Source organism: Diospyros lotus, chromosome 8 (genome assembly GCF_014633365.1).
Source record: "Diospyros lotus cultivar Yz01 chromosome 8, ASM1463336v1, whole genome shotgun sequence".
Taxonomy (NCBI): domain Eukaryota; kingdom Viridiplantae; phylum Streptophyta; class Magnoliopsida; order Ericales; family Ebenaceae; genus Diospyros; species Diospyros lotus.
In genome coordinates, this window is record NC_068345.1 from 35,626,008 (window position 1) to 35,650,077 (window position 24,070).

At 42.7% G+C, this 24,070-nt stretch overlaps 1 protein-coding gene across 2 annotated transcripts; it reads right to left on the reverse strand.

The window, feature by feature from the left end:
- Positions 1–246: 246 nt before the first annotated feature.
- On the reverse strand, positions 247–9,657 carry LOC127808136 (CBBY-like protein). Of its 2 annotated transcripts, XM_052346530.1 has the most exons (13): positions 9,259–9,657; positions 8,707–8,756; positions 8,523–8,586; positions 8,139–8,187; positions 7,976–8,044; positions 7,061–7,122; positions 6,291–6,368; positions 4,844–4,924; positions 4,557–4,711; positions 4,383–4,467; positions 1,827–1,970; positions 1,051–1,177; positions 247–557 (listed from the first exon to the last, which is right to left on the reverse strand). In XM_052346530.1, exons 1-12 carry the CDS (start codon positions 9,495–9,497, stop codon positions 1,075–1,077), a joined length of 1,179 nt encoding a protein of 392 aa, XP_052202490.1. In that variant the 5' UTR covers positions 9,498–9,657; the 3' UTR covers positions 247–557; positions 1,051–1,074. The 2 variants fall into 2 exon arrangements, with proteins under 2 accessions (XP_052202490.1, XP_052202491.1); XM_052346531.1 differs by lacking the exon at positions 6,291–6,368 and having other exon boundaries at positions 9,259–9,655.
- Between the last annotated feature and the right edge of the window lie 14,413 nt (positions 9,658–24,070).

The following is a 24,070-nucleotide window of genomic DNA, read 5'->3' on the forward strand; positions in this document are numbered from 1 at the left end:
AAAAATTGACTCAAAATCACTTTGCCAAGAATTCCAAAAGAATTGAAAAACACCATCTGCACCTGGCCAACCTCTTGGCCTGCTAGGACCTCATTATCCGTTCCTCTTGCATTGTTACCATAACTCATTAATATGGATCAGACCATCACACATTATCAAGTATAAAATTGCTCAAACTGATGTATAAATGATGTAAATGAGAAAAAGGAAAAAAAGACTTCCTAGATAATATAACACCAAATCCAATCAAGGAAAGGATTAATACGATTAAGGTTGATATGTCCCTCCCAAGGATAGAAAAGATCCGTACATCACCGAGGCCAGTAAAGAAGTACAAATCCCTAAGCTGGTATGCAATGCATTAGACTAGGCACACTTGATACTCAAATTTACAGTTGGCATGAGGGTAAGCTTCCCAACCTTGAAGAGCCTTGCTTTCATATTTGTCACAATCAATTTAAGACACTCTCAGTACATGAACTTGAAATCTGTAAATCCAGTGTTCTGCATATCTTCCGGCACCCATCCTACCCGATACATCATTTTTCAAGCACGTCCTGCATGTCAAATTTCAAGTGGATCAACTACACAATTCCCCATGTAATTTATAAATCTAAAGAAACAACTCAAACCGGGATGTAATTCTCGACTTTACTAATGGGACTGTTACCTTGTAATAACCTTAACAACACAAATAACAATTACAGGGTCCGTGCAGTCAAACTCATGAGGTCTGGAATATGAATGATCTGAGTTCCACAGAAATACAGAGGCGTAAAACTTGTTTTACAAGGTATGTACTGTCATAATTTTTTTACCATTTTTATCATAATCAGCTAGCAAGAAAGTGGTGGAAAATGTTCCATTGGTCTCATGGTTAAATATTTTTGGAGGTCCAGAGAAAACCCACCATAGTATTAATAAATGAGCAACCCCACAAGAGAAAAATGAACACAATGCATCAGAAGAGAAAGGTACTCTGCAACCAAAATAGTCACGGGACATATCAGACAGCAAGAAACTCATATATCAAGTATAGGAGAGACTCACGCAGTAAGGGTTTCAATGAGAAATTCATGACCATTGTTTGCCCCGCAGTCTGGAGATTGTCAAGTCGGCACCACCAAACCCATCCATTATTGCACTTGCTGAAGGGAACTCTGCCCTTGATGTCAAACTACAAGATCAACAAATGAAAGAAGAAGAAATTCATTAGCAGAAATCTAGTCAATCAGACACAGCAAGAAAAGATTTACATTAAAAGAGGAACACGGGTTTCAAAAGCCTTTGAATATAATTGCTCACAGCCTTACGGTACAAAATAGGATACAGCAAGACAAGTAACAAAGCAGGTATTCACAGTTTTCCAAAATCAGCAATTAGCTGTGATATACATAATTATCCCACAATATTGGGTTCTGTTATAATAAGACTGAGCTTGGGTCATATCCAATCAGACTGAACCCCAGGCAAGCATTGTTAAACAGCACCCCTCACTGATAATTTTGTCAGCAGCTAGCCTCTGATGACTTCCCAGTGGCAGTGAGGGGTGGGCGAGGGAGAAGAAAATGACAACGAAATGAAAATTCTGAAGGACAATTTTCTTGTTTTTAAAATTTTGAAAAATTTTCAAAATTTTTAAATTAAAAAATGAGTAACCAAACATCATTTTCTCTTTTGGTTGTCAAAATAGTGAAAATGAAAATTAAAGATGAAACCTCTACCAAACGGTTCCTAAGAAACTGAAAAGGTCTAGAGCCACAACAGTTTGCTGCTATAGAGGCATAAACTGATTTTGTAAGATAATGATTGCAATGAGCCTTTACCTGCTCCGAAGAACAATGCAAGGCATGCCTATTTGTTCAGCTCCCGAAACTCCAGATTGGCTTCCAGCAACAAGCACACAATTGCTGACAGGGACCTCAGCACATTCTGCTCCTGCTCGTAGTGCAGCCAGAATCTTTTGCAAGCTGCATAGACCCCAAATCCGATATCATAGTTTAGTGACAGATGTCAAAAATAATCAATCAACTGGAGTAATAATTTGTTCCATCAATTGCCCAAACTCATCCGGCATACCATGCTATGCCTTCTACACAGAGAAATAAAGTCTAGTAACGTCCAGGCTCCCTCCCTCCCGCTCTCACACACACATAATAGAGGTTGGGAAATGGACAGAAAGTTGTTCGAGCAAAATAACAAGCTTTTTAGAGTAGAAAATGTTGGAAGGCAAGTTATGTTGTATCTTACAAAATTTGAAGCAATAAAAAAAAAAGAAAATATGGCATCACTACTGATAAGTGTCTTTTATACTACACTTATTTTGTCCTATAAACTTAGCATTTATTCATTTAATGGGCATGATTTCTACTTAATTTGGTTTTATATGTGGTTATGTAGGTGATAAACTCATTTGAAGATATTTGGAGCGGAAATGATTATTTGTGTATGATTGGAGCTAAACCCGACATGGAAGGTATGGATGGACATCTATTCGGGGTCAATGTTGAGGGAGTCACAAAGCGGCGAGATGAAAATATAGAAGTTGAAGAGTTGAAAGGCCAAGTTGTTGGAGTTCACGGTCCTAACGCAGAATGCATTTCGCGATAAGACCATTGTGGAAGGAAGTTGTTGGAGCTCACGGTCTTAACGCGGAATGCATTCCGTGGTAAGACCATGATAGGGCTCAAAGCTTTGCAGAAAGGCCATTCCAAGCCCGTTTCCTTCCAAATCAAATGAGGATGGACTCCTTCAAGGTGCACGGCTTTGAAAACCTAAAAAACACTATATAAAGACTGATTCTTGGAAGATTTGGGGAGGTTTTTGGGAGGAAGACAGAGCCAAGTTAACGAAAGAAAAGAAGGGAGTTTTGACATAATTGAAGCTTCTAGTTGTATTTTTCTTATTCTTCTTTCTATCTCACAACATGGCATTCGTTTATATTGTTCTTCTAGTGTTTGAAACCATGTTGGGCTAGGTATTTTGTAACTAGAGCGAATGATGAAACCTTGTTCATTGTTGGTTTAATTCAAAGTTATTCAGTTTTGTTGTATTCTTGTCGGTTGGGTTGATTGTTTATTATACTCTAATTCCAATTTGATGTTTGATCACCATTAAAACGTGTTTGTGATTCATATTGTTACACAAGATCCTATAATAGGTAGAGATACTATTATGCCTTGTGAAATCAAATTATGATGATCATTAAGAATGAATGCATGTTTATATATTCATAGGTTAATTAGAGATAATTAATCTCATATATATGCATAGAACCGAATGACTATTGAGAGAAGTTCTTGGTTGTCATAAGATCATTGATTTTCAACTCAGGACAAGAAGTAGCAAATTCGAATAATTGATGATTAAGAAATATCAAGAGCGATGGTAGATTCATGAACCCTAGTGCCTTAGATTATTGAGTTTCAAAACCAAAAGAATTATTGTGTGATTTTATAGTTAAGTGATTTAGTCATAATTATTATAAAACTAGCTATTAATAGCATCTAATTGTGTGTGTCTTGTTAAGGTTAAGTATGGTTAAAGTAGAAATCATTATCCAATCATCGTGGGTATGACACTCTATTCATCATTATATTATTTGTTGCGATCCGTCCATTTGCGGGATAGGTTCTACGGACAACTGCAACTGAATAGATGATTGAAATCATAATAAGCACTACATGAATCCATGGGAATTTAGAAAGGGAACTAATAGGAGATGAGATGAAAGAAAATAAACTAAGCTTCTTCTTCCCCCAATTTATTTGCTTCCTCTTTGATTTTTTGCAAGCTTATTGTGGCTCTACATCATAAAGACAAGTGGAGGAAACCAATCCTTTAATCCCCATGCACTGGGATAAAGGCCTGTTGGAAAGTGATTGTTTGTACCTAGGTACCTGCACTAGTGTAATAAGCCAAGTGTTATCACATTTTTTAGCAATAGGAGATTATGTAATGCCATACAAATGGCGGGTAATATTTGCCAAAACCATTCACACATTGAGTCAGAAAAAATATGGAGATGCAGCTAGGAAAAAGGAGTTCTTTTCTAAAAATAAAAAATAAAATAGCTGGATGAAAAGGGAGGCAACATTAGAGCATTCAAATCAAACCCTAAATTAAGTGAATGCTTTTAAAATTTAAAATGCCACAAGAAGTGAAACCAATAAGTTTAATAACTAAAACCTGAACATATAAATAGGCAACAGCAAATAGAATTTTTAACAAGAATGTCTGCTTGTAGCTGAAGACACCGTACAAGCAGTGAACAATAGATTCAGATACTGTACTATGAAATGATAGAATGGAAGAAAGAAACCAAGGATTTTCCCAAAGCATTTGCACATCCAAATAGAATATGTACATATATATAGACTAACCTTTCAGCTGAGCTAGTATCAATATCAACACTTAACTTAAGCATTGAAGCAACCTCCTCTGCTATTCTTTGTTTCTCAGCAGAAGCTGATGCAGGAAGGGAGAATACAGATCCTTAATACGAGAGCAAGGGAGTAAAAGGGAATTCAAGCAACTGATCACAGTGTGAAGTCTACCTGCCTTTCTTGCTTCCTTGGCTAGTTGCTCTTCCAAACTAGAAGACATTCCTTTACCAAATACAAGTTGACCATAGAAACTCTGCTCCACCTCCTCATTTCCAACCATTTTTATCTTTGATATTCTATCATCGCCAAGCTTTTCAACAACAGATCTAGTAGTATTTCATGAGAGGAGAAAAAACAAGAAAAGAAAACAGAGAAATCTTTTATCTTTTCATCCTTAAAAGATATCTACACAGCATTTTCTTGTGGAAACACCATATGAAACTTTAGTGGCAACAAACCTTGCTATTTTATCACCACTTTTGCTGTAGGCTGTCAATATGACCACTGGTATACCTTCCTTAAATGCATCATCAAGAAAACTGCAACAAAAGCAGAAAATGTGTTTCTAATTTATGTCAAGCATAAGGTTGATCAAATAATAAGAGTGCTAATGGTGAGAATTATGATATCATTCAAGAAAAATAGAAAAATAATACAACAAAATAATATTCACTAAACACCATGCAGAAACACAACAGATCTGGTACAGTGAGCTGCAATAACTACTGTATAAATCACTACCAGGGACAAATGATAAATTCAAGTTGACTTTGACAAGAAATTGATCATTTTAGGAAGTAAACCATTAAAAAGCTCAGATAAAGATCAAACTGTAATTTACCCAAGAAAAATAAAATGGTATCTGAAGTGTAAGATTGTCTGCTCAAAGCCAGGGGGCCAAATGAAAACTTACTGATAACCTTATACACAAGAATGTCAAATTTTTTTGCACAAATAGGAGATATTTTTTAAGCCATCCACTAGCCAGTGATAAAACCTACATTCAAGTATAAGAGAAGAGGATGTAACAGAGTACCTGTTATCAACCTGTAGTTGAGTTTTACAACAACAAAATGTAAAACTTTAATCCCACTAGTTGGGGTCAGCTAGTTGAATATTGCAGCAATAAAATTACTGATTAGAAACATGTATATCAGCTTAAACTTGTACAAACAAAGAGGTAGAGACATGGATAGGGATACACATATGGCAAATTATGAAAACAAGTTTTTGGGAAATCAAGGAAACAATGCAGAAACATGATAACGAACTTTTTACCACTCAGTTAGAAAGACTTCACAAGTCCTATTTCTCCACTCTCCCGTATCAAAGGCCACGATTTCAAATGAGAACACTAAATGCACATTTCCTTGCATTGTACATGAAAAATAATAATTATTCCTTCATTTGTAACATCACCAAATAAATTTGCATATTATGTTATAGTAAAATACAAGAGATGAGAGCAATTTTTTTTCACATTCTAAATATATGAAAAGACATAGAAGCAAAAAAGAAAAAGATTTAGTAACTAAGAAAATTTGAATCTCTAAGCAACAGAATTTGCTCAAATAAATAGATATATATATAAAGGACCAGGGGTTAATATGTATGTTGTTTTTGCTTCATCATGGGATCTTAATTTAGTTTCTCCAAAGCTTGCAGTTTGGTTCACAAGTCTAAGAGAAGACATCATCAAAGTGTTTGAAGTCTCTTACAAAATAGAACATGAGAATATACATAATAGGGCATGTTTGGAACAGTGTTCGTCTTGTGTCAGACACGAAGATAGCATATTCTCAAAGTGTCCATGTTCCCTATAGTACATATGTGGAATGAATTTTCTTGGAATTACTTTAAGGTTTCCCCCAAACTTTAAAGTATCAAGTTTTTGCTTTTCTCTACCTGGCAGTTTCAGAATAGGTGGCTGCTCTTGCCATGTCAAGATTCACTGAACCATCTATTATGCTTGGTAACAGGTACCTTGTAGAGAAAATAGATGTGCAGTTTGCCCAAGTAAGAAAATTCAAGAATATGAAGTATTGCTGTGAGGGAATTAACTATATGCAAGCTATATCCTCCATTTAAAAGCATGTATACACATAGTCAGATATATTTGGAGCTAATAATGGTTTTTTGGTATGCTTATTTAAGTTTTAAGATGATATAGCATAATCAAGTTTCAAATGTGAACCCAAATATATTACTAAAAAATGCTATTGGATATATATAAAGGGGAACCCAGCACTCGTCACTCCTGCTTGTGGTCTAGAAAGTATCAAATTATGCATCATTTCCCCATAGCAAGGCTATTTTCCCAGTTTGAACTCATTACCCCAAGTGGCAGAGGAGCATCTCTTACTGTTGTTCTAAGGCAACCCTTCACTATTGCATACATATAATGAATCAGATTCAAAAAGGCTAAGCATTAATTTTTTGGTTTTTAGCTAAACCTTACTAATCCAAATAAAAAACTAATTCAGCAATCCAACAATGGCTAGTGATTGAAGACAGTGAAATCAACATTGAACTGCAATGATTGGCTACTCTATTAGGTAAGTGCACATACACTTCTACACAACAATAAATGGAGGCATTCGGTACCAAAGCAGACAACGTAAGAATATGTATCAAATATCAGATTTCACAAACTAAATCAGTGAAGGACAACTCACTCTTGAACACCAGGTCTTAAGGGTAAACTTTTTGACATCACCAAATCATCCAATGCATTTTTCTGCCCAAAGTAATCAATAACTCAGCATTCTCACCAGAAAACACATTCAACCTTAATTTTCTAAAGGGATAAGTGAAAATTTTGTTTTCATCTCCACTAAAAGTTGAACACCATTTCATGATGAAATTAAATGATCAAAAAGTCCAGTTTAAATTAAACTAAAAACTGTACTGAGGAAAAACAATTTTGACAACTAGAAAGGCATTGTCAATAAGTAAATTAACAAAATCGTAACATCATATATACAGATTCTCAGGCTTGGTGCAGTGAAAATTATTTTTTAACATCCAGAACAAGGCATTACAACTTGAATGAGAGCCAGGATAAAAAGCAAGTTTTACCTCGGGGCAATGCGATTAAAGTAGCATTACTAATGTGTTTCTCTACAGGTGTAACATATTGCAAGTACACTGCTTCACAATGTCATTGCACGTCTATTTGAAACGTAATAAAATTTTGAATTTTCACCCTCCTGTTGATATTGAGGTTCTTCGAGTCCATCATTATGAATAATCAAAAAGATCTTGAGTGGTGATTAACATGATGTCAAAGATATAAGGTCACAAGTCACAATTTTTCGAACTATGTATTTCACTAATGAGATAATAATCTAAGGATTGTAAAACTCGTTCACCCCAGGAACACCCCCCCCCCCCCCCCCCCCCAACACACACCCATAGCCACCAAGAGGGAAAGATACAAAGGTTGCAAATGAAATTTTATGGTAACTCTTGTTGAGAGATTGGAAGAGGCAGATAATCTGATCCTGACATCTCAATTTATTTCATCTTATTGATATTACTATATATTCAAGTCAGGCATCCTATCAGCTAAATCCAACAATTTGCCAAACCTTTTCTCTTAGAACACTTTTCGTGAATGTTTGCTTCTCACTTGTAGGCAGTGAAGTAGGCCAACCAATCTGCACAAGAAATTTGCAGCTGGCGAAAAATCATAAAAACAATAAGAAAAGAAAACAATTGCAAGGATGCATTAAAATAACATGAAGAGCTCACCCTGTTAAAGTACAAGATCAACATCCTTTCCTCGTCACCAGAACTCTTCCTAGAAAGATAGATAATACAGAATGTTACAACAAGACCAACATATAATAGTCTTTAAAGTCTAAGAAGGCTGGGGAAGAAAAATGAGATTCAACATTGAGGACAGAAAATCTGAGTCACACATGACAGTAGACTGTTAACTAGAATCAGTTTCTTGAGCTGCAGATGGACATAGCAGAAAATAGTGGGAAGTAATATGAAATGCCATTCATTTGACTTCCACAAAGTTTTAAGAAAAAACTCTTTTAGATGTTCATGGTTCTTTTTATACCAGAATCTTAATCCAGAAACACATTTTTTGATGTATGGTCTTATGGCAATTCACATGCTACATACCTTATAAGGTCTAAATATATAGGTTCCGTCCAGCTTGCACAGTCAAGCCCAAGCTTCTTGAATGCTGGCATCACCAAAGAAAAAAAGTGTCAGATTGACCAAAATACTCACCAATTAGACATGATGTTCAGGATGGCTACTAATTTAAAACATTCTAAACATATTTAAATTTACTCCACCGCACCTACATTAAAGGCTTGGCGATTGCCGTGGCGATAAACATCCATTAGGACCCTGAAGAAAACTAAACTGCTTAGAAAAAAATCATAAATATGCATTCTGAAGCTTAAAGGCTTCCTCAATTAGGAGAAAATAGTCTAAGATCATTCAGTCCTGCATATGTTATTCTTCTGGCTTGGTTATAATTCTTATGATATTAGGCAGTCATTTTGCAAATTCATGCCCTCTTTCTAATGCAGCACATAAATCAAACTAGAGGAACCAAAGAGGAAGAACAAAAATGGAAGAACAACTAGGTTGTGCAGCAAACATCATCTTCGCCTTAGAGAGGCGTGAGAACCAAAATAGATGAGTCACACAAAACAATGCACAAATCAAACAAAACTAGTCGTAAACCTTAAACCCTAAACAGAAGTAAGAAGTACCACCAGAGTAACGAATTTATCGGAAGTACAACCAATATCCAACAAAATCCAGTCAAATTTGATTACATATCAACAGAACAGAACATCAATCACAGCGAATGCGAAGAAAAAAATAAAAATCAGAGCATCACCCTTCCACTTCTAGAAGAACAGCAAGCTGTTGAGATGAATTCTGCTGTGAAGAGCTGGAGGGCGAGGGCGAGGCCGTGAACCGCTTAAACTGCAAACTTCTTTTGCCTCGAAAGTTGAGTTGGTTTCTGGTGAAAGTAACATGCGTGGAAAACAGAGGGAGGCGAGAAGCGGAATGGAGTTGGACTTTGGGGATTATGCGGAGAGCATGCAGAACTACTGGAGACGAAGCGGTTTCCATGGCGGCGGCGGCACCGGATAGCCGCTACGGCATCCAATTGCAAGCCAGTATCAACAGTTCCAGCATCAGTTGCAGCAACACGGATATGACATATGACCTAATTCAAGCGCAGTTTAAAGGCAAAGGCTTGGAGCTGAAAATCTGAAGCCAATCTTTCGGGTTCTTCGCGTAAAATTTAAAAAATGCTTTTAATTTAATTATTATTATAAAATTTTAAAATGGCTGGGCATCCCCGCGGCTTCTTCTTCTCCCAATGCCAATAAATATCTTCTATTTACCAAAATGTCTCCTCCTCAACTAACTAATTGTAACCACGTTGGTTAAATCAAAATTAATGTAAAATTATTCTTATTTTTATTTAATTAAAATTAAAAAAAATAAAGAAAGTAACACAATAATTGAGAAAGAGAGGAAGAGTTTTAAGTTCAGAAAAATAATAATGTTAGTGATATGTCTTAATGTTAGGTTTTTATGTCATTTAAATTGGTATTTTGATATATTTTTGTATTTAATAAATGACAATTTATCTTTATTTATAATTCTTCAATAATATCTAAATAAGTCTTTAAAGTGTTTGTTAGAGGTTTCATTCTTAAATTATTAAAAATATAAATAACGAGATTGTTTAGTACAAGAAATCTTAAGTTATTCTTAATCTTTAACTATCTTAAATATAGATTTTAAGCAAGTGAGTATAGATTAAAATTGAAGTTTATTACTTTGATAAGTGTAAAATACTAATGATAAATAGTGATAAGTTAGGTGTCCCGAAACATAAGATATTTATGGTGAACAAGTAGGTGGTTGTTGGTCAAACAACATATCGAGCATGATGTTAATGACAAATCATATAGTTGAGAGGATTAATAATTTGTTATTAGTTGCGATTGTGTAACTAATCATTTGACTTAGAGCAACACAGTTGTCTTGTATATTGGTGTGTGAGATTTGCTAGTAGTGTAAACTCATCCAATTGCGAGATAGGAATGTTCATGTGTGGTCTTATTTGACTAATATACATAAACATGTGTTTGTCATATTTGATCCATTATCTCCGTTACAAGGCAAATATCATGTGCAATTTTCTATTAATTTGTGATAGGAGAAGTCTTTGACTAAAACATGAATGATTGAAAATAAATTTTTAATATTTCATCTTATCACTCCGACTAAGATCTATCGCATTAATGAGTTTGATCAATTCATGATTCTCACTAAGTCAAGATAGTAGTAAAGGAAAGAATAAATCACGCAGTAGTCATCAACTAAATAGGTTTATTATGAGTCAACTTTATTACCATTTAAGTTATTTTTATATATCACTAAACGTCACTTAAGATTGTTAAAGTGTTTTAGGAAGACAAAGATATTCTCGTAATAGATCAGAGAGTTTGATTGATATTAAAAAAGTTTAATATTTTTTGATTGCTACTTGACGATAAACGTAAAAAGTCACATACCTAAAAACAAAATGACTAAAATAAGAAATGTGTAGTTTGTATTGCATTCTCTAAGCCATTAATAGTTAATGGAATGTCTTATTGTCATTAAAAGTTAATGACAATTTTATATGTGAGAAAGGAAGGAACAACATTGAACACCAAACTATCAACTCCTTTAAAGACCGATCAATGGTTTTCTAAAAGTTAAAAATTATGATTGCTCGATGAATATTGTCGACAGTTTCTATTCAGTATATTGTTTCTAGAGTTCATAGATTGTCTATTAGCTCTCATGCCACTCTCTTAATTGTTAGAGTTGCATGACTTTGAAGTCGATGAACACCGGATCAGCCTTCTAATTAGCATATAAAAAGAATTAAGAGAGATCAAAGAGGCACAAGCCAACACACTATTTGTGGCTTTCAGCTAACATAAAAAGAGGCACTAAGGAGTTTTAAAAGTTTATTTGGTGTGAACTAACTACATTCTTTACAATTGAAGACTAAATAGGTCAGCTTTTGAATTTTTTTTACTTTATTCTTTGAATTTTTAAAGGGATATTTTACCAAATTGTTTAGTGTACACATTGGTTTAACACTAAAGTTTTTTATGGTTTGTGTTTAATTTTGCTATGTACATAATGTAAAAATTAAAAAAAAACAAAAAACCCATTGAGATCCCCAATAAATAATAAGATAATAGATGAAATTTAGATCAACCATTGTGGAAATGCATTTGAATTCCCTTTTCAATGCTGAAGCAAAAAGGGAAGAGATTAAAGTTAAATATTTTTTTGAAAAAAAAACACAAAAATAAAAATCTATGATTAAAGTTAAATATTTTTTGGTACTTTTACTTAATAATAGTATTGTCCTTATTACTAATTGTTATATGTATTTCCCGCATCACCCCGCATGGGCCAGACTCGGTCCAATAGACCGGCCCAATCACCCAAGGCCAAGAAGGCCCGGACGACCTCGTCAAGGAAGGTTCAGCCTCCATCAAAGATCCGGAACTCGTAAAGCGAGCGTATGGCGAGCTCCCGGTAATCCTCCAACGAGCTCGGAGCAATCGACTAACGAGCTCCTGAAATATCCTCCAGATCGCTGGACCATCCAGGTCGCTCGCCTAAAACCTCCAGCTCGCATGAGCGGCAAAGCTGCTGAGAAGTCAGAGGTAGGGTCCGATCACTTTATCTGTAACAGCCCATGCCCCTCGTAATGAGGATCCCACTCCCAGTCTTGCGAAGGCGGTAAGAACTATTTGTCCCCCATTATACAAACACTGTATTTTTATATATTATCTAGATTGTAAAAGTCCCTCAAGAAAAATGGAAATAAAGGGGGCCATGAGGAGCAAGGAGGAAGGAGAGAAGAGAATAATCAGATACCGCCACTCTGGGAGAATAATCAGATGGCGGCCGTGGATTAGGCATCGTTCTGGCCGAACCACGTAAAAGATTCTGGTGTACACGCTTGGAACTTTGGGGGGGGTTTTCTTCCTTCCTTCTCGGTATTTTTTTTTGGATTGACTCACCGCGGCCCAAAACGAATCACGGTCGGCCGAAATCAAACGTCGACATTTTGGCGCTAGAAGGAGAGGGCCGCTCTGATCAATAGCCATGGCTAGAGGAAGGAATACTAGAAGTTCCGAGGCGGCGGTCGACCCGCCTGAAAATCACCACGACCGACCACGAGACTTACCACCAAATGGAGGACCCATTGCCCCGACAGCCGATACTCCTTTGCCGCCGCCCGCCGGAGACGCTCCCGGCATACCACCACGGATCCCTGTCCAGCCTACTGTCCAAATCACCGGGACAGGGACGATCCGGGACTGGCAACAGCGCCAGGAAGCATTGGAGAATACGGTAATGCAACTCGCTGACGCGGTCAGAATTCTGGCCCAAGCTCAAGCACGGGCTGTCCACGACCCACCGGCGTCGCCTCGCAGGGTCCGCCAACCGCGGGAGGAGAGATACCCACCCGCGGAAGAAGATATCGGGGATAACTACCCGTCCCCAATTCACCGCTCCCCAGTCCGAGAAAGAAGCAGGCGATCGCAAGCCCAGCAATCAGTAGGACCGGACTCAACTGTGGAAGAGCTGTATCAGAGGGTGCGACAGCTGGAGGAACGACAAGGAGTCCGCAGCCAGAATAATGGCCGTGGGGATAGGACGCCGTTCACCAGAGAAATTGAGCTCGAACCCCTGCCCCGGAGGTTTAAGGTCCCGAGCATGCCACAATATAATGGGGACAGCGACCCCTATGATTACCTGGATGCCTACAACGTGCAAATGGATCTACAGACAACCAGCTCGCTGGCTAAATGTCGCGCCTTCCCAGCAATCTTAGGAGACATCCCCCGAGCTTGGTTCAGGAGCCTTCCGCCTCGTAGCATCAACAGCTGGGAGGAGTGCCAACAGAGGTTCCTTAACCAATACAGGGCTCTAAGGAGGCAGCTCGCGCCACCTTGCCACCTCGCCACCGTATTCCAGAAAGCAAACGAACCATTAAGGGATTACATCGCCAGGTTCAGGCGCGAGGTGAGCAACGTCGAGGATCCCTCGGATGAAAGTATCCTAACGGCGATCTCCGCCGGCCTCCGAAAAGACGGAAAGCTCTACGAGAGCATCTACCGAACCCCGGTCAAAGACCTGGGGGAATTCTATGAACGAGCTTCCAAGGAAATCCGATGGGAAGACGCCTTCGGGACGAAGAAGCCCGTCGGGTCGAGAGAAGAAGTTGGGGGCTCCAGCCAGAATAAGAAAAGGCACAACAGAGACGCCGGAAGAGAAGCTCGGGGGGAGCGCTCGAGCAATGAAGTGTTCAAGCGAGCTCGGAAGGCAGAGGGAGATGAGCGACCTCATAGATCACAGCGCTTTGATAGCTACTGTGCCCTGTCAGACCCCCAAGAAAGGATCTTCGCCATCGAAAGGAACAAAGAGGAATTCGGGAAGCCCAACCTGTTAAGAACCCCAAACAAATTCCGAAACAAAGAAAAATTTTGCGCGTACCACAACGAGGCGGGTCACAACACCTCGGAATGCTGGGCCCTAAGGGACGCCATCGAAGATCTGATAAGAAGAGGTCGCTTGAAAGATTACGTGGTGCGGCCGACTAATCAACCAAGCCAGCCGCCGGTACAGCAGCAGCCTCCCACCGATGACGACCAAGCACCGGCTGTACGAACCATCTACACGATCCATGGCGGGCCCCACCTCGCTGGTTCCTCCCACAAATCCCGCGACAAATACATACGAGAGGCCAACCATGTCTTGCTAGGGAGATCGGGCGAACAGCCAGTTCCCGCGAAGCGGCCTAGGGGTAACCCAATCCCAGAGAAGATGTTTTTCTCGGAAGAAGACGCCAGAGACGTCCATTGGCCGCACAACGACGCACTCGTTATACGAGCCCAGGTCGGCAACTCCAAAGTGTGGAGGATAATGGTGGACACGGGCAGCTCGGTAAATGTAATGTACAGAGCATGCTTCGATCAGATGGGTTTGGGACCGGAACAGTTGGGTTCGTCCCCAGAGCCACTCTATGGGTTCACGGGAGACGCAGTGATTCCCGTCGGTCGGATCAGCCTTCCCCTCACCATCGGGGATGCGAACCGCCAGGCCACTACTTTGGCAGAATTCCTCATAATTGACTGCCCCTCAGCATACAACGTCGTACTCGGAAGGCCGGCGATGAACGACCTGGATCTAGTGACCTCAACCAGGTCGCTTACGGTGAAATTCCCGACCCCCGACGGTGTAGGGTGTGTACGAGGCGAGCAGCACCTCGCAAGACGTTGCTATGAGGACGCCCTGAAAATGGGAGTAAAGGGAAAGAAAGTAAATATCATCGCAAAAGTCGGCCCGCGATCAACCGGCCGATGGGAGGACCTGGATCCACGCGAGGTCGACTGCGAAAAGCCCACCGGTCCCATGGAAGAGCTCGAAGATATCTCAGTTGGCGAGGCAGACGAGGAAAGGCACCTCAAGCTAGGCAAGAGTCTGGCCCCCGAGGTAAAATCCCAACTTACAGATTTCCTTAAAGCTAACCTTGATGTATTCGCATGGAACCACGAAGATATGGTGGGAATCGCCCCAGAAGTCATGTCACACAGGCTCAACGTAGATCCAGGCTACAGGCCAGTGCGCCAGAAGAGGAGGCCAATGACTCCGGAGCGTTATACCGCTCTTAAAGAAGAAGTGGACAAACTCTTGGCGAATAATTTCATCAAGGAAGCCCATTATCCGGTCTGGGTGGCCAACCCGGTCCTAGTAAAAAAGAAAAACGGGAAGTGGAGGACCTGCATCGACTTCACCGACCTGAACAAGGCCTGTCCTAAAGACAGCTTTCCCCTCCCCAGAATCGATCAACTCGTAGATGCAACGGCTGGTCACCGCCTCCTCAGTTTCATGGATGCCTATTCAGGCTACAACCAAATCCCCATGAACCCAACGGACCAAGAGCACACCTCGTTCATAACTGACCGGGGGCTCTATTGTTACAAGGTCATGCCCTTTGGATTGAAGAATGCTGGCGCGACCTACCAGAGGCTGGTCAATACGATGTTCGAAACACTGATCGGAAAAACCATGGAAGTATACGTTGACGACATGCTGGTAAAATCCGAGCAAGTGACGGACCACGTTTCCAATCTAAGAGAAACGTTTGGAGTCCTCAGGAAATATCAGATGAAGCTCAACCCGCTCAAGTGCGCATTCGGTGTAGCCTCTGGAAAATTTCTTGGGTTTATGGTAAACAACAGAGGCATTGAAGCCAACCCAGACAAAATTAAGGCTCTGCTCGACATGAGGTCGCCTATAAGAAAGAAGGAGGTGCAAAGCCTCAATGGTCAGGTCGCGGCTCTGAGCCGTTTCATTTCAAAGGCAACTGACAAGTGTGCCCCTTTCTTCGAGCTTCTAAAAAAGGAGAAAGACTTCAGATGGACAGAAGAATGCGAGTTCGCATTCCAACAACTAAAGGAGTACATGGGACGGGCCCCGCTGCTCGCCAAACCTAAGGAGGGAGAGAGGTTGACCTTGTACTTAGGAGTATCCCAACAGGCTCTCAGCGCGGCCCTCGTTCGGGGGGAAGAAGGGGTGCAGCACCCCATTTATTACGTCTCCAAAAGCCTAATCGATGCAGAAACAAGGTACGCACCAATCGAAAAATTAGCTTACTGTCTAATAGTGGCGTCGAGGAAGCTGCGACCCTATTTTCAAGCTCATGAGATCGAAGTCCTGACCAAATACCCATTGAAACAAATCCTCCAAAAACCGGATACCTCAGGTCGTTTACTAAAATGGTCTATTGAGCTCGCTCAGTTCGACATAAAGTACAAACCAAGGACGGCGATAAAGGGTCAAGCGTTGACAGACTTCATTGCCGAGTTTACTGGGCCAATTGACGAAGAGACGGAAAACCTGAAAGGACCGTCCTGGGAACTATACGTCGATGGATCATCGAACGAACAAGGAGTGGGAGCCGGGGTTATGCTAATAAGCCCCGAAGGTCACAAAATCCTCTGCGCCCTGAGGTTCGTTTTTTTAGCCACCAATAATGAATCCGAGTATGAAGCCTTACTAGCAGGACTCCGCCTGGCAAAGGAAATACGAGCTGAATTCTTGGAGATCTTCAGCGACTCTCAACTAGTTGTCAACCAGGTGCGGGGAGAATACCAGGCCAGAGACACGAAGATGGCAGCATACTTACAGAAGGCACGCGAACTTTTAGCCACTTTCGAAAAATATGAAATGCATCAAATCCCCCGTTCCCAGAACTCTCATGCGGAAGCTCTGGCTCGCCTAGCAACTGCCCGGGACGCAGAATTCTTGGGGGACATACCTGTCGATTTTTTGGCCACCCCGAGCACAGAACAACGAGATGAAACGCTACTGATCACGGTGCCCCAAAACTCATGGATGACCCCCATCTTGGAATATCTGCAAGACGGGAAACTACCGGAAGACAAGCTGGAAGCACGTCGCCTGCGAGCTCAAGCCGCCCGATATTGCATCTACGATGAAAGACTGTACAAGAGGGGATTCTCAGCCCCACTCCTGAGGTGCATTGACGGCACCGATTGCCAGTCTGTGCTAGAAGAAATTCATGCAGGCCACTGCGGTAATCATGCAGGGGCACTCTCTCTGGCACAAAAGGCCCTCCGACAAGGGTTTTATTGGCCCACCGTGAAGCAAGATGCCATAGAGACGGTCAAGAAATGCGAGAAGTGCCAAAGGTTCGCCAAGGTTCCGCGAGCTCCGCCGGCTTACCTGCAGCAGATGAGCAGCCCTTGGCCCTTTGCCATTTGGGGCATGGATCTAATCGGGCCGCTGCCCACGGCTCGCGGAGGATGCAAACATGCCATAGTGGCAGTTGACTACTTCACCAAATGGGCAGAGGCCAAAGAGCTCGCACAGATCACCAGTGCGAAGACACAAGCTTTCACATGGGATAACATAATCTGCAGATTTGGAGTGCCACAGCAAATAGTAACGGACAACGGAACCCAATTTACCAGCGAGCAATTCATCCAATTCTGCGAGTCAATGGGGATTCAAAAGAGTTTCACCGCCGTTGATCACCCCCAGGCCAATGGGCAGGTCGAAGCAGTCAACAAAATAATCAAGCAGACCCTGAAGACAAAGCTTGAGGCTAGAAAGGGGGCCTGGGTGGATGAACTGCAAACAGTGCTATGGACCTATCGAACAACAGCCCGAAGCAGCACTGGAGAAACCCCATTCTCAATGGCGTATGGGTCGGAGGCTATGATCCCCGCTGAGAATAAAGTGGCCAGCCACCGAAGGGCCACCTTCAGCTCAGATCGCAATAACGAGCTACTGGCGGCTAATCTGGACCTGCTCGAGGAATCAAGAGATGTAGCTCGCGTGAGGATCGCAATTTATCAACAAAGAGTGGCACGATACTATAACAGGAAGGTCCGAATCCGACGTTACAACGTCGGAGATCCGGTACTACGCCTAGTACTACCAGGAGCACGGGCGGCAAGCGATGGCACCTTAGGGCCTAACTGGGAAGGTCCATTTATCATCAAAGAAAATTTGAATAACGGAGCATATCATCTGGCAAACATGGACGGTCTCCCTCTCCCACGAGCTTGGAACGCAGAACATCTTCGTCCTTACTTCAGATAAATGTAATCGTTCTTGCCTATGCTCCGTCTTTTTCATTACGAATGACTTTCATGATTCTGGTCAGAATTTATGAACTTTCATTACACTTTATTCTTATTGGTATTCGATTGAATGCCCCCGTAACGAGGGGTCGAGAAGCCATGGTTTGCGAGCTGATGCCTAAATAACCTAGCCACGGCGCTACGGTCAACGGCTTAACCGAGCATTTACCTCGGTCCCTCCATCAGGTCGTGGTTTGCGAGCTGAGAACCAGTCATCTTAACTTTATGTCATGGTTCGGAACCTACTGAGCAACCACTTCCACGAGTAACCCCGAGCTTGGGTTTGCTAGCCGAGGTCCTTTTATCTTGGCTTAAAGCCATGGTCTGCGACCTACCTGGGTGTTCCCTCTCAGTTCAAATAAAACTTGTAGAAGCCACTGGGTGTCAGCTGAGGACGTAACGCGACCTACCTGGACACATATCCCGGCCGTACAAGTCAAACGAAATAACAAGCCATGGTGTGTTAGCTGGGGTCACTCTATGACCCGCCTGAACATATAACTTGGTGCTACAGGCTGCGCTTGCACTAGCTGGGGTCCTCCTATCTTGGCTTAAAGCCATGGTCTGCGACCTACCTGAGTGTTCGCTCCCAATTTATTGAAAACTTATTAAAGCCTCAACATGCCGGCCGAGGCCATGGCATAAGCTCATACCCTAGCAAACTTTGCGTATTGGACCCTATCAGCTGAGGTCCGTCTTAACTTGGCTAAAAATAAAGCATTCGCGACCTATCAGGCACACGCCCTATAACGAGCTTCTCAGCCACCGCATGTTAGACAAGATCACAAGGCCGTCCGACTTTACATATATCTCGGGAAGGCTCTCGTTATTTCGTCAAAATATGCCGAACGGGGTTTCCTGGAAATTGCCTAGGTATGAGTGTTCGCGCTGATTATTACAACTATCATCAACGAGCTGGTTAAAGAGCGTTAGTCTACGAGCTGATAAAACTCCGGATCTACCTGGACCTATTTTCGAACAGTTTATTATCAAGTTACATATTCAAAAGTTCCTTATCAGTGGACCTTTCAAAAATACGGGAGCTTTGTTGAAGAAATTTCAAGTTATACCGTGAAGAAGTTACTTTCAAGTCATGATTCAAGAATCGTCATCAGAGATAACTTGAATTCGCGAAGAAATCTGAGGCAACGTGCACAAAATGCCAACTTTTTATTATGAGATGAAGGTCACATTACAAAAAAATAAAAAAAAAAAAAATACATGTGGGAATCCTAGCTAAGAGGGGCGTTTGGTTCTGCAGAATCAACCTCGACAGGGCGAGCTTCAGTAGGTATGGTCGGCTGGAGATCGACCTCGACAATCCCGGCTGGGAAAACCTCGGCAACCTCCACAGGAGGCTCCTTGGCAGTCTCACCAGGCTGAGCCGCGGCGACCCCGGATAGCTCGGCCCCGACTTGAGGAGCTTGCGCTGCGACCAAAAACGAGTCAAGGGTATTGGCATCATCAGCATCTTCCGCGGCCTCGGCAGCATACCGAGCCACCTCCTCGACAGCCTGCGCACCGAAAAAGGAGAAATCCATCTCAGGATGGTTCACCCAAAGGGTGTACAGAAATGCCGAGCAGGTGTCGGATCTGGTCTCCCTACGAGCCGCGTCCATCCGCTCTCCGACCTCCGCCCTTATATCGTCAATGGTCCTCTTGGCAAGCTCCTCGCATCGGACGGCACGATCATCCGCCCGTGTCCGCTCCTCCTTCGCTGCCCTAAGCTCGGCCTCGGTTGATTTGAGTCGCTCCTCAGCCCTCCGCAACTCCGCCTTCGCTCCATTTAGCTCGCCGGTGAGCCCGGAGTTGGCTTGCTCCCACATGTTCTTCGATCTGCGAAGCTCCTCGTCGAGATCTTTATTCTTCTGGATCTCCATCCTCAGACGCGTCAAGCAACCCTCCACCTCCTTTTGAGTGGCAAGAAGCTCGACCTCGAGATCTTTCTTCTCGTCCGAGAGCTTCGTTATTTCGGCCTTTTGGGCGTTCTTCTCGTCCTCAAGCTTCGCGATTTCGGCCTGACGGGACATGCTCACCGACTGAAGCTGCTCCTCAAAATCTTTGTACTGAGCTCGGAGCTTCACGGCAGCAAGAGAAGTCTGCAAAAGAAGAAATGTTAGCTCATTAAAAAAAAAAAAAAAAAAAAAAAAAAAAGGGGGTAGGTTAAGAAACCAAGGTACGAAGAATTCCTACTTACCACCAGGCTGTGACGGGCGACAAAATCACAAAGGGGGATTCCCTTTAACTTCGGGTCGTCAAGGGGCTTAGAGTTCGGACCCAGGAAATCGGGCACGGAATCCAGGAGGGGACCAACAAAGACCCCTCCTGGCAGGGCCTCCACGGCCAGCTCCTTCTCACGGACCCTGACCCGTTTGGCCCTGATATCCTCCCCCTGTTGCAGCTGATCCGATCTCCGTTTCGAGCTGGCAGCAGGAGCGTCTCGAACCTCCACCGCAACCTCCTTCCCACGGGCTCCACTCGAACCATGGTCTCGGGAGGCAGGTGGCCGATGCCCCAACTGCAGATGAGCTTGCTTTGATTGTTGGGGCTGACGGGGCAGTGTTCTTTGCCGCTGCTCCTGCTGCCCCCCCCCGCGACTGCTGGGTTTGCTGCTGCTGGGGGCGTGACTGCGGCTGCGGCTGCTCCGACCTGCCATCCCGCGAGCTATAGCTCGGGGTTATGGAAGACGTATTGCTCGACCTCGCCCTATGACGCTTCGGTTGGAGGAGCTCGAGATCAACCATATTATTGTCTTGGTCGGCTTCCCCTCTTGAACTGTTCGTCTCAGCGAGCTGTAAGCCGGAAGAGAGAACCTCCGCACCCAAGTCCCTGAAATGATCTCCCTCGACAGTCTCGGTGCCAAGAGGAGGGGCGAGCTCGTATTCGCGAAGTAGCTCGTCCGAAAGTTCAAGAATCTCCGAGCTCGACTCCGCAGCCACAAGTTTGCCAAGGATATCAGTCTCCTCGGCCGATAAAATCGGTTTCTTCCCCCCAAAATCTGCATCAAAACATGAGCAAGTTAAAACAAGCACTCTCGGAACAAAGGAAAGATTCGTGAGAGCTCATCTTCTCTTACCAGGGGTCAGTGCGAAGCTACAATTCCTAAGTAGAGAAAGGGAAGGGCAAGACACGAAGAACCAACTGGACTTGTAATCGCCCACGTTGGACTTCCCCTTTGCTTTACCCTGAGGAAGGGCGGCCTTGTACGGAGAAGGACGGGCCGCCAGGTAATACAGCCCGTCCTTGGCGTTTTTGAAAGAAAATAAAAATCTTATCAGTTTTGGGAAAGGGAGAGGAAGTTTGTTTATAAGGAATAAAACGGCCAAAGAAGTAAGTTGGGCATACGAATTCGGTGTTAGTTGGAAGGGGGCGAGCTTGACGTCGTTCAAGAGGGCGATAAGGTACGGGGCTATTGGGAACCTAAAGCCAGACTCGAGGTGTTGGGGGCTAATAGCTACGAAATTGGCTGGCGGGTAGGCTGCATGGGAGCTCGATGCAGGGATGTATACTCGGCAGGTCCTGGGGAGACGAAACTCCTGAGCACAAGTCATCACCTCGTGGAGCTTGGCCTTGGACGAGAATCTCTTGAAGACCGCAAGATCAGCAGCGATCTGATCTTGAACCTTCAGCTCGGTTTCCCGAGAGGTCGGGACGGCGACCTCCCTACACCCCGAGCTCGCACCCCCAAGATTTTGGCCCTCCATAATGAGACAATCTTCGGAGCTCGAAGTGTCGTTTTCTCCTACGATATAATTGCAGCGCTTTTGACCTGAATTTCCACGGTGTTGGTCGGACATCTACAAAGGAAAAGAGAGAACAGTCAGGTCGCAAGTCGCGAACCAGACCTCAAGAAACTAGAAGAAAAACCCTAAAACGTCCCCTAGGTCTTCCAGGCCGAGCGCTTCGCAAAAGGGGTACCGCCTAGGGCGGAGGGGCTGCAGCCGCAAGCCCGGTGTTCCATGAAAAGCTAATCCTAAGGTCATTGGACCCAAAGGCCCAGCAAACGACAAACCGAATCGTGCCGTTTCTCCAAAAATGAGAACGACATCGATCGGCGAAGCCAGAGAAACCACCGACGGCTAACCAACGGTGGACGGCCTCACAAGAAGAAGAAGAAAGTCACGACAAACTTACCTAAAAGCTGCGCTTGACGACTGAATGGGGACTCGTACCAAGCACCGGACGAGAATGGCAGACGTCTGAAAGCACGGCGATAACGGAGGCCTCGAGAGAGAAAAAACAAGAAAGCAGGGAGGCAAAGGTTTGAGGGAGTTTCAAAATAGCGTGAAAGAAGAAGCGGGTGGACACTCCCCACTATTTATACTGACGGCCTGATCCATCCCAACCGTCGGATCGAATGACGACTTATCACATGCTCGGCATCCAGCGGCCGCACAACAGCTTGTGGGTCCCACGAGTTTAATCATGCGTAGAAATGGGGAGGGGGCGCGCATTAAATGCGCTGCCGACAAAGCGTGCTGCGTGGAACGACGAGACTTAAGGTGATTGGACAGAAGTTGGAGGGATGGAAGAACAGCTGGCACGCGTCAGTTCCCAGCACGAAGATCGTGCCACGAACTGGGGGGCTTATGTTATATGTATTTCCCGCATCACCCCGCATGGGCCAGACTCGGTCCAATAGACCGGCCCAATCACCCAAGGCCAAGAAGGCCCGGACGACCTCGTCAAGGAAGGTCCAGCCTCCATCAAAGATCCGGAACTCGTAAAGCGAGCGTATGGCGAGCTCCCGGTAATCCTCCAACGAGCTCGGAGCAATCGACTAACGAGCTCCTGAAATATCCTCCAGATCGCTGGACCATCCAGGTCGCTCGCCTAAAACCTCCAGCTCGCATGAGCGGCAAAGCTGCTGAGAAGTCAGAGGTAGGGTCCGATCACTTTATCAGTAACAGCCCATGCCCCTCGTAATGAGGATCCCACTCCCAGTCTTGCGAAGGCGGTAAGAACTATTTGTCCCCCATTATACAAACACTGTATTTTTATATATTATCTAGATTGTAAAAGTCCCTCAAGAAAAATGGAAATAAAGGGGGCCATGAGGAGCAAGGAGGAAGGAGAGAAGAGAATAATCAGATACCGCCACTCTGGGAGAATAATCAGATGGCGGCCGTGGATTAGGTATCGTTCTGGCCGAACCACGTAAAAGATTCTGGTGTACACGCTTGGAACTTTGGGGGGGGTTTTCTTCCTTCCTTCTCGGTATTTTTTTTTGGATTGACTCACCGCGGCCCAAAACGAATCACGGTCGGCCGAAATCAAACGTCGACACTAATATTTACTATCATTAATACAGTAATACTTAACTATTTAAAATATTAATATTGTTGGTATGATCAATTAAATTTAAATTGTATTTCTATAATTTATATTCCTATGAGCACAATTGATTAAAATCGTTGGTTTTGTGAATTGGTCAAATGGATAAAATTATATAAATTGTCCAATTAATCCAAAAGTATTAAATAATTCATAATTTTTGAAGTTTTTTTTTTTGGCCATTTTCTATTTAAACACTCAAATTTTTTTGTTGTTTTAAAGGTATCTCTTAACTATACAATTTTTAGTAAATTGTATTTCTAAATTTTTTATTGTTTTAATTATATTTCTAAATTTATTATTTTTAATAAATTTATTGATGTGTGTAATTGACTTGAAATTGTATAGTTTAGGCGTATAATTGAAATAACAAAAAAGTTTAAGAATCTAATTGACTCGAAATTTTAAATTTAAAAATATTTTTGAAATAATAAAAAATTTAAATATTTAAATAAAAAAAATAGTGCTAAGACTATATGTTATTATTTTCTCTGTCTAATTACTCATTAATAAGGATGTGACATGACCCCTAATATTACTCTTAATAATTATAGGGTTAAAATATATATTTTAGTTTTTTTTCTTTTACAGAGAAATAAATTA